At 37.2% G+C, this 16,961-nt stretch overlaps 1 protein-coding gene across 2 annotated transcripts in view; it reads right to left on the bottom strand.

Moving 5' to 3' along the window:
- Nucleotides 1–459: 459 nt before the first annotated feature.
- Nucleotides 460–16,961, bottom strand: part of RYK (receptor like tyrosine kinase) — a 55,118-nt gene continuing 38,616 nt past the window's right edge. The window contains exons 8-15 of one of the 2 annotated variants that reach the window (XM_067465929.1): nucleotides 14,540–14,674; nucleotides 12,642–12,728; nucleotides 9,177–9,246; nucleotides 7,264–7,396; nucleotides 6,286–6,395; nucleotides 4,993–5,152; nucleotides 3,032–3,168; nucleotides 460–1,510 (exon numbers count right to left, since the gene is read on the bottom strand). In XM_067465929.1, the coding sequence (XP_067322030.1) occupies nucleotides 1,399–1,510; nucleotides 3,032–3,168; nucleotides 4,993–5,152; nucleotides 6,286–6,395; nucleotides 7,264–7,396; nucleotides 9,177–9,246; nucleotides 12,642–12,728; nucleotides 14,540–14,674 (944 nt within the window). In that variant the 3' untranslated portion in view covers nucleotides 460–1,398. The remainder of the gene's footprint in view (nucleotides 1,511–3,031; nucleotides 3,169–4,992; nucleotides 5,153–6,285; nucleotides 6,396–7,263; nucleotides 7,397–9,176; nucleotides 9,247–12,641; nucleotides 12,729–14,539; nucleotides 14,675–16,961) is intronic. The other variant, XM_060767996.2, reaches the window with a different exon arrangement.

The following is a 16,961-nucleotide window of genomic DNA, read 5'->3' as shown; positions in this document are numbered from 1 at the left end:
TAGAACTGGGTGTAAGTCTGATTTTCAAAATTTTCCAAAAAAGCAGTGGTACAACAGACTGAATTGTTTGTGCAGTCAACTTGCAAGTGACTGAGCTTGTAGTAATAGCAGGGATCTTTTACCCTGCAAAATTATCTGCCCATTGTGCCTTTCAAATGTATGAGCAGAACAGCTACCGAAAATTGACATGATTGGCAGTTTCTCAAATCAGCAGTCACCACACCTTAAACATTGTTGATATGGTCAGATAAGTGGAACTTTAAAGAGGTAACCACAGTCATTGTTGGGAAGGACTTAAAAAAGTTGATCAAATGGCTTCATATTCACCACAATGTGTGTTAAATACAGAACTACAATTTAAACGTGTCAAAACATCAAAATGTCAGAGACGAAAGTTTCTAATTAATTCAAGAAAACACAGGTATTTTTTGTTTTCAAATGCATCTTTACAAATATATATATATTTATATATTTTATTCATTTTCAGGTCATAAAAAAATCCTAAACACATAAACCGTACCTTTTTAAAAAGAAAAACTTCATTCTACAGTTTGAGGTGAAAGGCTCCTAATGCAAGGCTGCTTTGGTGCTTCTCTGAAGATCTAGCACTTGGTATATCCTGCCTGCAATTATCCATTTAGCACAAAACTGCATTTTACCTGCTCTCAGATTAACTGGAATCAGTTTCCATAACTGCTTTTCTTCTAAGAAGTTTTCCCCCTCTCACAATAATGCCTATTGAAAAATGGTATTAAAACAGAGTAAAAGGCCACTTGTGGTTTTTACCATATTGTGCTGTCATCTTAATGGAAAGTAACAGATACAAAAAGAGCTATTCCAGCTATAATTACCAACACCAAAACGAGTCAAATCATCCTAAATATTTTGATGCTTCCACATACAGGTCTTTTGGCATAGGGGAGAAAGGGGGGAATGCCTTTTGTCACTTTTGTTGTTGTCTTTTAAAAACAAAACAAAAACAAAAGCACTCCCATACTTGTTAGTCAAACACCTTGGGTATTTGTGCGCTTTTTAAACAGTGCCAGAATCCACTTAGTTCATGTTCCAATCCATTGTAACTACATTTCAGGAAATATTGGGGAAGTGCAAGTCTTGTATTCCATGTAAGTGGCATGTAGAATAAAGCCTAATCTTTAAAGAAGGACAGACTATTTTAAGGCACGGTGATTTGGGAAGATCTTCTTCTAAAAGTTTACATGCTGGTTCCTTGATCCTAAACACACGATGTGGATTATTCCACTGAAATCAGTGGGGCTTACATCCAGGTAAAGCGTTGTAGATAGAGGGCATGGTGTTTATAAATAGACATAAATGTCAAATTTCACTGTAATGTGAAAACAGTGTCCCTTTCCAAGTAGAACAGATTGGCATCTGGTATCAAACATAGGCTCCCAATGCTGCATGGAATTCAGTGAGGCATTGCACCAGCTGCTGGAATTTAGGTCTCTCCTCAGGATCTAGTGCCCAACAACAAGCCATCACAGCAAATCTGCAACATAAAAAGGATAAAAGGTTAACTAAGATTGTCATAATCATTTCCTTGTCATCTCAACAATTGTCCCGATCCCTTAAAATAATAGCAGTTCAAACAACTTACCAGGTACTAAGACAATCTACTGAATGTTTCCCCTGTCAAACCTTAACCCCTCCCACCCACAACATATTTTAATGTATGAATAGGAGATAATGTTTTTATATTACATTTTAAATGCTGAATTGTTTTTATGATTGTTTTTAACTGTATTCTGATATTGTTATGACATCAAATCGCTGCCGGTTGTGAACCGCCTTGAGTCGCCTCTGGCTGAGAAAAGCGGTATACAAATGCAGTAAATAAATAAATAAATATTGGAGGGTATCATTACTCCCATTCCCAGTTTTTAGATTTAAAGCACTTGATGGGTTTTCAAGGGACTATTTTTAATATAGAAATATAATTCCTATTAACTTAAACAGCAGTAAATGACTATTTATTGTGTGTATACACTGGGCAGAGACTGAGAAACTTAAGCTAGGAAAGACAAATGTCTTACTACAGCCTGTAACAGCTTTTAAATTTAATTTCTTATACTCTTATAGGGAATCTAATTGTTGCCTGTTTTTGGTTAAAATTATTTAGTCACTTGTGCTTTCTCTATTTTTATCAGTTTTATACTTATTTATGCAATGCATTTAACAGGAAATACAAATAGTGAATCTAAGGGTTAGAACTTGTTAATTCATCTACTTTTCTATACTGAGTGACAGAGTGCATGGAGCGGCATCTCTGCTTTCCACAGCAAGTAAGTAGTAGGGGAACAATGACAACCACACAGTCATATTACAATTATTTATATATTTAAGAAGTAGGCAAGCTTTATTGAGTCATTATTTTGAAGTATTGCCTAGAGATGGGAAGAGCTGGAAAAAAATTGAAAAACTGGGGGGAAAAGTTTTCCTTCTGGTTTTTTCCAAAGCCCAGCCCCCCCCCCCCCAATTAACAAGTGTGTAGACTATGTTCTTTTCCAATGATAAATAATATATTTATGACAATGTATTCAAACTATATAACATGAAGACTGTAACGAAATATTTCTAAGACATTTTGTTTCTACATACTTACCCCCCCCCCCCCCAAATTTTTTTTGGGGAAAAATGGCTTGGCAACCCCCCCCCCCCCCCCAAAAAAAAAAAAAAAAAAACCACAAACAACCCTGCCTCCTCCTCAATTTTTCCAGTTTTTTTTTCAGGCCTTCCCACCTCTAGTGTTACCACTTAAAGGGAAGATTTTTTTCCCCTTTGTTATTATTGCCTATGTGTGTAGTACAAATTTCCGAAGATGAGACTCTCTCTATTCATGAAGATTCTGCACATATAAGAAGGCTCTCTTCTTTGAACTGTGACAGCAAGTAGAAATAGTGATTTGGGGGGGGGGGGGAGAACTACCATCTGCCCCCTGCTTGTATGTACACAATCCTAAGGTCTGAAAAGGGCTATGAATCACCATATAACCCTAATTACCACCACTTACAATTCATCAGGGCAGTTGATGGGCTGAGCTATTCTGTATCCATCTTTTAGATACGCTGCCATCTCAAAGGGGTCAATATCTACATAAGGTGTCTGTCCCAAAGTCATCAATTCCCACAAGGTCACTCCAAAAGACCACTAAAACAAAAGAGCAATGCACAAAATAACTCATCAGGCAGTTTAATTCCATTCAACAGATGTAAATTAATATAATTAAAGCAACTTTTTGTATAATATATACCATACACTTCTCATTTTAGCACACATGTTGAAGTACAAACTGACCCATCAGGCCAAAAAAATATGATTTCCTAGTGTTGTTTGGCAGTTTATTAGTTTGTACTATGCAGCACATGTAAAACACGTCCCTATCTAAAATGCATGTGTTTATAAGGTTGTGTGTATATTTTATATTCTAAAACAGGCTTTTACAGCCTGTGGCCCGCTTGGGACTCCCAGAAGCCCTAGCCAGCTTATGCAGGCATGTTCTAAAAGAGTATCATGAATATATCAGTTCTACATTATGTCTTTTAAAAATTTACAATTTCAAAGTATTCTTGTTACATGCTTTGTCTATAATTTTTTTGATTTAATCAAATGAATATTAAACAATATGTTTGTTGTTGCGTGCCTTCAAGTTCCTTTCAATTTATAGCAACTGTAAGTTGAATCTACCATGATGTTTTCTAGTTAAAGATTTGTTCAGAGGGAAAATGCCACTGAATTCTGAGATAGTGTGTGACTTGCCCAAGAATACCAAGAGTTTACTTGGCAAGACATGTTCAGAGATGGTTTGTCATTGCCTTCCTCTGAGGCTTAGAAAGTGTTACTAGTCCAAGGTCAGCCAGAGCCATAGTCCAACCTTGAAACCACTACACCAAACAAATATGCGGTACAATGATATTTCTCTAAGCGAATATGAAAATATGCAGATATGCAGCACATTAATATTAAGGTATATCTGCTATTAACAATTTAAAAGCTAGTTAAAGGACAGTTGGGGCCAGAGATTATAGCAGAAGTACCACACAACCAGTAGCACGGTATTTCACCTTAAAGGCCCATGGCACAAGAGAAGTCAAACCCTTCTATGTCCAAACAAACCAAAGTATTAGCCCAACAAACAATGGCAGCTGGCAGCTGGCATATTTCATCTCCCAAGATGTCAATAGGCCCAGGAAAAGACACCCATTCACTCTCCTCCCTTGGCCACTTCCCTGTACTTAGATGTATGATTCTGACAAGCTATCTTGTGAGAAGTAATGCATGAGTCCCCTTTAAGAGTGTTTTGGAAATAGATATGTATTCATTTCTGAATTGCAGTGGAGCATTTCTTGTGTTCATTGTCATATTTGGGCACTAGATTCATAGGTCAACATACTTTCTCCTTATTTCTTAATTGAAATAAACCCCAGAGGCACTCCAAGTGGCCAGATACTGGTCAAAGGACATTTAACCAAATACCAAATTTACAAAATCTGTGTGGTTTTTTTTCTTTTTTTTTCTTTTTCATTTTAATCTCTGTGTTTGTTTTGCTCTGTTAGAATTGTAAAACAATGGTTGCTGATGACACGATAAATAAATTGAAATAAAGGTCCTGTTGAGATCTGACATTGTATAGTGATGTTATGTATTCTGATATAAAAGACAAACATTTGGTGCAACTGATAAGAGTGTAGAAAATGAGTATGGGGTACAGATTCAAATTGCTGACCAGCTAGGAAGCAGATAAGGGAAGGGGTTTAAAGTGCCAACTAAATACCTAAGGAGGCAAGTAAAAGCTGTAACATATTCATAAGGAGCTGGGGGTGGTGACGACTTACAGGGAGCTCTGGCGTGGGCTGGTCCATGAGGTCACGAAGAGTCGGAGACGACTGAACGAATGAACAACAACAACAATCATATGTATAAGAATGAACTAAAATGCCATGTTTTATATGCAATGATATAATGTTAACTTACCACATCACTAGCACCAGAAAATTCATTGTTAACTAAGCTTTCAAGAGCCATCCACCGCACTGGTCTGTTTTCATTGTCTCCAAGGCAATGATAATCCATGGGAAAGAGGTCTCTGGACAGGGCATTGTCTGTAATCTTTACCTGAAGTGCATCATCAATGCTGCATATTAAAATACATACAAATAAGCACTTAGACGGATCAGTTAAACTATTTACAGTCAAACTTAAAATAATGTTTGATGTGGTATCCATATAAGCAGGATATGAGAAATGGAAAATTACATATTAATCTATTGCCTCAGGAGAATCCTAAGTTTATTTCACAAGAACTGAATGGAAATCCTTACTGATGTACACAAGACACCACCCTCCCGTTATTAATACTTTGGCTCATCAAATTACCGAATGTCAGGATGTGTGCATGAATACAACCTACTGGGATGAAGTACTTCAAATCACTTAAGGTTGAATGGATTGATAATTGAAACAATTATCATCTCCTATATATCTCCTGTATTAGGAAAGTTCTTGATATCACTGAGCTTTTCTGTATCCATTTTTTAGATAGACAGCCATTTCAAGACATTGCACAAGATGACAGAAGCATGATTTAAATGAAGACAACAGGCAGGCAGAGCATTCTTCTCCACTGAAATTGCATACTCCCCTTAGTGTCTGCCCAATCACAAAGTAATCTAAGGACACAAGGAGGTAAAGTTTAATCTCCTCCCCCTGCCATGAGTGGAAAATGGATGTATGTACCATTTGCACACACGTGTGTGTAAATTTGCCTCTATACATATGTATACACAACCCCAACCACGCTGCCTTTGCTGCATTTGATCCTCAATGGAAAAATGGTTGCATACAATTTGCACAAAATTGTGATAAAATACTGGGAACCAGCTTGTTATGCTAATACCAGCCAAGTAGGAAATATATAGTTTGAGCTTGATGGAAATATCTGTTTGCATAATCTTTCCAAATATAACCTAGCCTACTTTCGATGAATGTGGTAAAATTCAATTGATGGTCAACATTTGCCAAGTTTTCCAATGAGACGGAGAGTCACAGTATCTAATTCTGATACTTTCTTTAAGCATCTCTTAATTTTATGGTATTGAGTTTTATCTGGGTGTTTTAACTGAGTTGTACCCTACCTTGAGCTATGAGAAGACGCAAGTAAGAAATAAAATGTATGATGATGAAGATAAACACAGCACAAACAGCAGAATATTAAGGGAATGCCGCCATGATTTGAGTATGTTTAGCCTTTTATACTTAAGTACTTACACACAGTTTCTAGCAGCCAGGTCTTTATGAATGACCTCTCTGCGGGCCAAGTAGCTCATTCCACAGGCAATCTGAATAGCCATATGTACAAGATCTTGTTGTGAAATTGCCTACAGAGAAAAAGCTATTATCAATTTCCTTCCAATTTTACGATGAAAGATACAAATATGTTTTGACCCTTTCCTGTTTGAGAAATGTTTATGTGACCCCATGCAAATTATATATATATATATATATATATATACACACACACACACACAAATCAGACATTTACTGAAAATAAACCAGCATTTGCGAGGCTTGCCAAACATGATGATTTTGCTTTTTGTAGAGTACAGCTGAAGCATTTTCTGTCAAGTTCACTATAAATGGGTGACATTCAGAAACCTTTTATTGTTGCCAAATATTTCACGATCCCAACATTGAGCTAGGGAGACCCAATGTGGGGTCGAGACCCACCGTTAAGAGGCAGTGCTGTAAAGTAGAAGTTTCTGTAGAGGCAAACTTGTAAACTTATGTCACTTCAATATTTTTCTCTTTCTGCTAGATGATGCCAACTGTGTTACATGTCTCTTGTGAAGATTCGTTTGCATATCAGGAAACAGCACACTTGTGCCTTACTGGATATTTGCTTTATTTGACCAAGGAAACATTGAATACTGCTATGAAGGAGTAGAACATTTTGAGGAGCTGCCTTGGAAGAACAGGAAAAATCAGTATAGCTGCTGCTTCAGCCATGAACTCATCATTACAGCATTTTCTATCCTATAGCTCTTGGCTATTCTTAAAAATCAGTAGGTGTTTTAGTATAAAATACAATAAAGATTGTTATCATACCTGCTTCTCATATTCTACCTCATAACTTTTCAACAATATATATCCCACTGAAAATTCACCACGATCTTCACAATGTGAACATTGAGGAACTCTAAATTGGTGATTTAAACTATTTTATATGCTAGATTAGCCACTTCTTACCTGAGGATTATTTGCTTCTACTAATTTGCATTGCCGTAAGAACAATTTAAGATTTCCCCAATTCATATAAGGCAACAACACCATAGGCTTTTCTCCTTCTTCTATGCAAACATGAGTGATAGGGAGAAGATTCCTGAAATAAATATAATTTTGAATTGCCACCATTAGAACTTTAAACAACAGTTTCATGTCCAAACACAGACTGGTTTATATTGCACTGTTACCTGCTTCAATTACCAATTTAATGTTTTTTAAAGACAGCATTTGCTCTTCATACAAAGCAAGCTAGCTGATAGTGCTATTTCAGCTTTTCCAAAATCTCTATCCACACATGTTACAAAGCAGCATAGTGGAGAAAACAAACATGTTTAATGACTGCATAAAGCAAAGTGACTAGATAAAAGAGGACATTGAAAATTTATTAGCCACTTAAATACTTGTATTGAATCCATACGGTTAATAAAAAAAAAGTAAATCACACATTATAAAAATTTCACAGTGAAGTTTATTTTATAATCAAAGGGCTTCACATGCACATCACAGAATCAGCATACTATCCCACCATATGTTTTCATAAATATTTATAATGAGGTAAAAAGAGATACTCTCTCAAAACAGCAATTTATGAACAGAGCTTAGTCAACTACCTTTGAAGAACTGCTTTGGCATAACTTACTTGTCTAGTAAATAGATTGAGAATTCCTGATCCGAAATGTTTGAATTTTGATTCTAAGCACTTCATGAAGAAGGCTTTATGAGTACACACAAACTGAAACTTACTGGGTATTTTAAAGTAATAAAACAAGAATATTTTGAGCACCTTGAACCATGTCTCCAGTTTCTTCTCTGAACTTCACTGAATGTTACCTAGTTTCTGCTTTTTTTAGAAGAGAGCTTGCCTTGGTTCTGGTACTTGTTAAAAAAAACCCCAAAACCGGTTGCTGTCAATGTTCAGTAAGTAAGCTGATAGGAAGATATGTTATAGGAAGTCCACTTAGAAAAGGTAAAAAGAAAAAGTATCCCTTTCTTAATCTCTCCCTGATTTTGCTGCTCTAAAAATGCAGATTTGGCACTCCTCTCTGTTACCTAGTGTTTTCTTTTTGTGATTTCTTCCATCAAATGATAGCAAACTTTTAGTAGGACTAAATTCATTTTCTGGTTACTTGAAAAAATATTTCTCTATAGTCAGTGGTGTCTGCAAATGAAATATTTGGGCCATTTCATATTGTATAAAATAAGTTATTCTTTTTTAGGGTCTGTACAGCTTGAATTGCTCCCAATCACCTCAAAATTTATTTTCAGAGTTAGATTTCAGACTATTTATTTATTTATTTATTTATTTGATACACTTGTATACCGCTAATATCTCAGCCTGTGCGGCGACTCATTGCGGTTTACAACTTGTTAAAATACAATAGTCACTTAAAAATATAAAATAAGATATCAAAATACAAGACATAAAACATACATAGTATGAACATACTTAGTATCGGGCCACCAATACAAGTCGAAAACATCTCATAGTTAAAATCGTAGTTCAGTTCGTTATCCTTGGTTGCAAGTCCATGGTCAAAATAACCTTACATCGGAAATTAGTTAAAAACTTGCTCGAACATCCAAGTTTTTAGATTTTTCCGAAATGCCATTAGCGAGGTGGCTGATCTTAGACTATTTATAATTTATCCAGAATTTTGGGGGGTAAAACATCCAGACTATTTTCTCTCTCTAAGACTTCATGTGTGTCTCTTGGCAGTCTATGATGTAGACACAAATGAGAACATGAGTTGAAAAATGGGGTGAAGTAGTTATGCAGAAGATAAGAAGTTCCTTGCTTTTAAACCAGACCATCACTTACATCTAAACTATTCAACTCCCTTAAATAAAACTTTCCCGTCTTAAGCAAAAGGACTAACCTGTGATGAAGGCCTCTGAGTTTACAGCTTTCCGTCAACATCATGGTCACTTGAACTTCTGAAGCTTGATCTAAAAAATGAAAAAAGTATAGTCTCAAACAGTTTTCTTAAAATATGAGTGTGGATACACACAATGTCAGTTCATTATGCATTAAAAACATAAACTAATAACTAATTACCAAACAAAAAAAAAATGTCAGGCCAATGCAATATCCATATGTTTTTTAAAACATAGTGATCCATAAACATGGTTATTCAGAAACAGTTTTTTTCTGCTATTCCCAGAAATTGTTGATGGTGTAGACTAATTTTGGAATTTGAGGCTGCTGCTTTTAGGGAAAATAGAATTAGAATATATTGTGTTGTTGAAGGCTTTCATGGCCAGAATCACTGGGTTGCTGTGAGCTTTTCGGGCAGTATGGTCATGTTCCAGTAGCATCTCTCCTGACTTTTGTCTGCATCTGTGGCTGGCATCTTCAGAGGTTCTGCTGCTAATGAGGCAAGTGGGGTGTGTGTGTGTGTATATGAGAAATGTCCAGGGTGAAAGAAAGAATCCTTGTCTGTCTGAAGCAAGTATGAATGTTCAGTTAGCAAGATTGAATAGCATTGAGTAGCCTTGCAGCTGCAAAGTCTGTGGGGGTATTTGCACAGAGGTAGCTTGGCTGTTGTGCCTGTTTGGAAGATGTTACCTGGCACTTGGTTGTTTGTCGTCTGGAATTCCCATGCTTCTTAGTGTTCCTTATTTACTGTTTTGATTCTGGTGTTTTTAAATACTGGTTCCCAGATTTTGTTCATTTTCATTGTTTCCTCCTTTCTGTTGAAATTGTCCATATGCTTGGGGATTTCAATGGCTTCTTTGTGAAGTCTGACAAGATGGTTGTCAGAGTGGTCCAGCACTTCTGTGTTCTCAGATAATATTCTGTGTCCAGGTTGGTTCATCTAGTGCTCTGCTATAGCTGACCTCTCTGGCTGTATTAGTCTGCAGTGTCTTTCATGTTCTTTGATACATATCTGGGCATTGCATTTGGTGATCCCTATGTAGACTTGTCCACAGCTGCATGGTATACAGTAGACTCCTGCAGTGGTTAGAGGATCCCTCTTATCCTTTGCTGAATGTAACATTTGTTGAATCTTCTTAGTGTGTCTGTAGATTGTCTGTAGGTTGTATTTCTTCATCAGCTACCCTACACAGTCAGTGTTTCCCCTGTTGTGTGTAAGAACACATTTCCTCTAGGTGGATCTTTGCCTTTACTCTCGTGGCTTGTTCATGGTCTTGCAGCTCTTCTGATGTCTGTGGTGGAATACCCACTGGCCTGTAGAGCCCAGTTTAGGTGATTCAGTTCACCTTGGAGGAGGTGGGGTTCGCAGATCTGGTTTGTGGGGTCTACCAGTGCTTTAATTGTGCTTCTTTTTTTGGACTGGGTGATGGCTGGAGTTTTTATGACAGTGTCCATCAGTGTGTGGAGGTTTTCTGTAAACTGTGTTGCCCAATTATTGATTTTGTTTATTTAAAATATTTTTTAAAGGAGGATGTGCGTTTTTGTGTGTGTATGTGTCTATATGTAGAGGGGGGGGGAGAGCATATTTTAAACAAATTGAAGCAGTACAAAAGACTCAGTAATGTATTATTTTCAAGGATAATTTGACATGTGAACTTTCTGGATATTATGTATATGACATGAACATATCATATAGCACCTATGCCTGCCTGCCTTCCTTCCTTCCTTCATTTCTTTCTTCAGTGACTCAGCAACAGGGAACATTGCATTCTTCAAAACGAAAATAGTATTTGTATTAGTCACACAATCATTTTGCCCTCAAATAGTTTTTCTATACTTTTAGTCATGCCCAAAAGGACAAGAATACAGGACAGCATATTTGCATTAAATAACCTAAAAGAAGCACCGATCCATGTACTCTCCTCGCTGTGGTGCCACTTCTGGTCTTTTTGAATGTCTGGGTGGGACAGGTGGCAGGGGTGGGGTTGCCCCCAAGGCGAAACAGCTGCTTTCCCCTCTCTGTAGAATAACTCTCGATTTACCCACATGTAATATCAAAATCCATCATTCTGGCCACAAAGTTTGACCTTGATTTATATATGAGGTTGACTTGGACATATGTATAAAAGCTATGTATATACTATAACTAGAAATCCTTCTCCTTTCATTTGCAGACACAGTACACATTATTTTTTCTCAACAGGCAACAATGTTCTAGGGTTATAAAATTCAAGCAGTACTCTTCAAAGAATCTGACAGAGACATTACACCAGTTGAACAATGGAAAACTGACTTGTATTCAAGTACACACAAAAATTCAAGTTTTATCTTGTAAAACAGTTTCACTATTACTGTTGGATTGGACCCAAAATTTCATATCCATGAACAACAAAATTATTATCCCAACCATACCAGACCTCTCCTTCCACGGATTGAGCCAAACAATTTGGATCCAACTTATTGTGCTTTCTTATCAATATTATTTCCTTGTTTTTCATATCAAGATCACCTCATTTCTCCAAGAAAACAAGTTATATAAGTTGAATCTATACTCAGCAATTTAGAGCACATAACTCAATTTGAAATGACTTTAAAGAAAAATTGTGGAAGAGCATGACTAGGGAACATACAAACTGCTTTATACACAGTCAAACCACTTTTTCATATGGCCAAAACAATCTATGGTGACGAGAATTGACTACTCAAGAACATTTTTCAAGCCATGCTACTCGGCCTCATTAACTAGACCTAGTGCCAGGAACTGAATCCTTATGCAAACGTAACATTGATCTATCACTGAGTTATGTCTGACCTGGTGGTGAAGTTTTTCTTATACTTTACCAGTATTTTCCTGTTTTGTACTGGATAATTCTTTGGGTCTTTCTACTTACATTTCTCTAAGTTTCCGAGAACACTATTTGAGTTTCATTGTTAAAAAGGGTCAATAGCAACTTATAAACAAAATGGTTTGACCGCTTGGTCAGACATGTAATATTCCTTTTCTCAGGGGCATGTTACTACCAACTTATTGATGTTTATTTCCTTCATGTGACTCCTTTTATTGCTCTAGAACAGTGGTTCTCAACCTGGGGGTCCCCAGATGTTTTTGGCCTTCAAACTCCCAGAAATCCTAACAGTTGGTAAACTGGCTAGGATTTCTGGGAGTTGTAGGCCAAAAACATTTGGGGACAGGTTGAGAACCACTGATCTAGAACCTAGAGTAAGATTTTCACATAGTGATATTTCCCCAGTCTCCTAAATGTATACGAACTCCCTGATGGAACTATTTTCTCTCTCTTGAGCTTTCCAAGCTGTTTTTCCAAAGAAAAAGTTGAAATGCACAAAACCATTTTAATAAATCATAATTTGTGGATTTATTTTATTTTAATTTTTGCTGTATCTCAGAGCGCCAAAACACTGACTACCCTACAGTTAAGACTGAAGAATATTCAAGTTGAAAACCTACCTTTTACTGTTTTGACAAACATCTGCTTTTCTTTACTAGGATCTTTCTCTTCTATGAGAGTTCCATGAAAAATTCGCCCAAATGTACCTGATAAAAGGAACAAAAGAGGAAATGAGGCTAATAAATATATGAACACATTTTCAATAATTCACTGTGAACTAAAATTGATAGTAATAGATTATTCTCTTGTTAAGCTTTATATCCAAGCATTGTTGACATTTTAGGCAATCATGCAATAGTTTAATTCAGATCTGAGCTATCAACCCAAATGTGAGAAGCTGACAGAATTTTAGGTAATTCCTCTTCTTCAGATGTTGTGTAATATTAATAATGCTACCTTTATATTTAGTTGCAAGATCCCTTAACATAGTAGAGAGACTGAACAAACATTTTGAAATATATTTTAAGCTACACGAGATGATCGGACAGAATAAAGATGAAGCACCTTCTTTCAACAATACACTGTCAATAAGCTACCAACTATGAAAGCAGTGGTTACATGGTTCCACTTCCCAATAATGATTATTACAGCCAAGGGAAATAAAAATTATTCTGGAAAGGTTTTGGATATTGCAGTTTTAAGGATCTAGCAAAAGCCTTATAAAATGTAATTCTGCAATTATAACCCTGAAAGTAACAACCAAAATATAATGCAATGCCACAGCTCAGACAGGATCACTGAACCAAGGTTTGGCAAATACAAATTGACTTCAATGTTATGTTTCCTACTTCCACATTGCAATAAAACCACAAACTATCACAATACCCGAGAGTTGGGAAAACTATAGTTTATGGTAACTAAGAAATGTGTGTATCTGCCACAGTATGTCAACGCAAGGAAACAAACTATAGTTTGGATAGACAATGTAACTGAGCTAGACTAATTTAATATAAAACAAAAAATAAAATAGGGAGGAAATTTTCTGAACTCAAATGTCATCATCATCATTATCGCCATCATGGATGTGATATAGTGAGCGGATCATAACATGCTTTCTCTGGGCTTTAAGTAAAGCATTCAGATTATGATTAATCTCTATAAAGACAACTAGGGCATTTCCCTATCTATTACCTACTGCTCCTGAATTTCTCAGCTCTTAGTTGCTTCTCAGAGATAGCAATATAAGCATAAATACATAGTCTGAAATATTTATTTAATTACTTCATTTCTATCCCGCTTTTCTCACTCCTCAGGGGACTCAGAGAGGTGGGAAAAGTCTGCATTGTTTACTATATCCTAGTGTTTGGCAAAATTGGGGCAAAGCAAAAGAGCCATCCAATGCAGAAGGGAAAAAAGTGAAATGAAGTATAGCAATATGAAGACAAGTACATTCTCATAGGTCAGGCGTGCGAAATTGTTGATTTTTTTTTTACACTTGCATCCCTCTGGCTGTCTACTTTAGTATGTTTCAAGCCTTCTAGAACTGAAGGGGATTCACTTTCAGTTTAATTTTGGATGGTCTTTGGCATTTTTGTATTTGAGAGGAATCAAGGAGAGTGGAAGAAACCAAAACATGTTTTAGAGTGTTTTTGCAACAGTTTTGGTATTTTGGGTGGCTAAGTTTAATTTTTTAAAAACTCACTGGGGTGTCTTGGGAGATAAAAAAAAGTGCTTTGAAATTGCAGAAGGCCCATGTGCAGCACTTTTCCATTTGTACTATAAATTATTTTGATGACAACCCTAACCAAATTTGTATATATAGTTGTTTAAAAAACAAATGAAAGAGAAGCATGGGTTTGATTAAAATGAGTAAATCCGGCTCTTCTTCCTGGTGATTTAGATTGCACACTGTATTATTCATAACCATTATCAAGTATTTGAAACATGTTTGGAGAATATGTCAAGAAAAACAGAAATATTCTGTGTATACAATCAAAAAGTATGAAGAACTATTTACCTTCTTGAAGAACATCTTTTAGTGTTATCCTCTCCCTGGAGATTGCTATGTCTTTCACTTTAGCTTTTGCTTCCATCAGGGTTACACTTTTAAGGTCATTCTTCTCTATCCGTAATGTAGGATAACCTGAGGAGCCAGCAGACCCAAATAATACCAATATAAATACCAGATGTAAATTCTTTCAAAACCATGAAATCATATTCCAGTAGCAGAAATATGCAGGAATTTAGATGAAATTATTTTTCAAGACAAACACTAGTAATCAATGTTTTGTTACATAACGTGTTACAAAATCAATTATAAATTCTTGCTAATTACAGAATACCACAAATATGTAGGTAATCTGTAAAACAAGTTTAACAAACAAAAAAGCAGGCATATTGCCCCCTTCTGGGTTTTATAAGACATTGCTATCAGCTAAGTGGCTCCTTTATTTATCAACATTAAAAATAATGCACTTAATTATTTGTAAGGCATTATTCTGGAACATTCACAGTAATGGGCTAACAGAGAGCTATCTCTCTAGGCAGGTCAGAGAGGTTGGGAAAATATTATGAAGAGAGAAAAAAACTCTCCTGCTTCAACTTATTTCCATCACTTCAAACAAATACAGTGAGAAAACCGTCCCATATTTAAGCATTTTCTATTTTCTGATATAAGCATGGTTCCCCAGACTACTGTTTAACTTAGAAAATTCAGTCACATACAAATAACTACAGTACCATCTTTTCAAAGAGCATCTGATCTAGTGTATTTTAATAGGCAGCTTACCTTCTCACAAGATATCACACATGGAAATGTCAGGGAAGGGCTATTCATCTTGCTGGCCTGTGCTGTGTGGTGTCAATATTTCTAACATCAAACTGACACCAATTTGACAACACCATAGCCGCGGACGCACAGGACCTAACAGCCACCGGAAGATATGTCCGCCTCATGACTCAGTGTTTTTGCGGCTTTACCATCAGTGCCCTAGACTTAAGATCTAGCCAATTGTTCCACACTGCCCCCTCTGGCTGAGCCGAGTGGTGCAAGTTATATCACCTCGCAAAACTTGGAATATTGTGCTGACAGCCAGTGGAAACACAGTTATTGTCTTCATTGTACCATCTCAGTCGCTAACATCTCCATCATTTCTTCTGGACAGCCAAGAAGATCCGGGGACCTGATCATTGGCTGCCGGCTTGCTCTCCACGGGGCCAAGAAGCTGGGCTCCCACGATTTGAACTGACTGCCCTGACTGAATGATCTGGACCTATTCTCAGAGACATTAACTTTGAACTACAGAACTGGCTCCTGCACTAAGGCACTTTAGCCCGAGCACTTTACAGTCCTTCTTTAATTTTTAATCTGCCAGAGTCCGCGCCATCAACTTGACTGGTCTAAATTATCATATCTATGTAACTATAGCACTTTGTAACAAATGCACGGTCCTGCACTGTCACTTTAGAACTAATCACACATACTGTTAACTAGCTGCACTTTACGCCGTATGTCACCACCTATGCCAATTGTGCTGCTTTTGACAATTTATCAACTACTTACACAAGTGCACTTTACGATCCTTGGCATAGGGAAAGGAACAGGATGTATTAAGGGGCGGGGAGGCCAGGACCTAGCTATGTGCAATCATAATAACAATATTTGTTATCAAATGCTGACTGTCGGATTAACAACAGAGGAGAATGGAGGGAACTTCCCCGGGGGCAGTGGTTCTGTGGGTGGGGGGGCCGCCATAGAGGTGGTGACAGGTAGAGGGAGATACGGGAAAGGGAGAACAAAAGATCTATTTTGGCCCAAAATTTATAACAATAAATTGGCGAACCTAAGCAATCCCAGACATAAACAAATTCGGCCCAAAATTCATAATAGAATATTGGCAACTCCAAAGATCACTCAATTTACATCTCAACAACTTATTCGGCCCGAAAGTAACAACGACTCATTGACATCTCCAAAATATTCTCCTGACAAGATACAACTGAGGTGCCAGATTGGTGGCCCCTCCAGGCTAAAGGTGGTGCTGTTCAATGCCAGGTCGGTAAATGGGAAAACCTCCATTATTCAAGATCTAATCCTGGAGGAACAAGCTGACCTGGCTTGTATAACGGAGACCTGGTTGGACGAGGGGGGAGGGGTAAATCTCTCCCAACTCTGTCCGCCGGGTTACTCCGTTCAGCACCAACCGAGGCTTGGAGGGCGGGGAGGCGGAGTCGCAGTGGTCTATAAGGTTTGTATTCCACTGATCAGGTGCCCCATCCCACAATCATCTTCTTTTGAGTGTGCCGGCTTTAGGATAGGTGACCGGGACAGGATAGGGATTCTGTTGGTGTACCGACCACCCCGCTGCACAACAGTCTCCTTACCTGAGCTAGCGGGAGTGGTCTCGGACTGGGCATTGAGCTTCCAACGGCTTATAGTC

This window comes from Anolis sagrei, chromosome 3 (assembly GCF_037176765.1).
Source record: "Anolis sagrei isolate rAnoSag1 chromosome 3, rAnoSag1.mat, whole genome shotgun sequence".
NCBI lineage: Eukaryota > Metazoa > Chordata > Lepidosauria > Squamata > Dactyloidae > Anolis > Anolis sagrei.
This window is presented reverse-complemented; position numbering and strand designations above follow the sequence as displayed.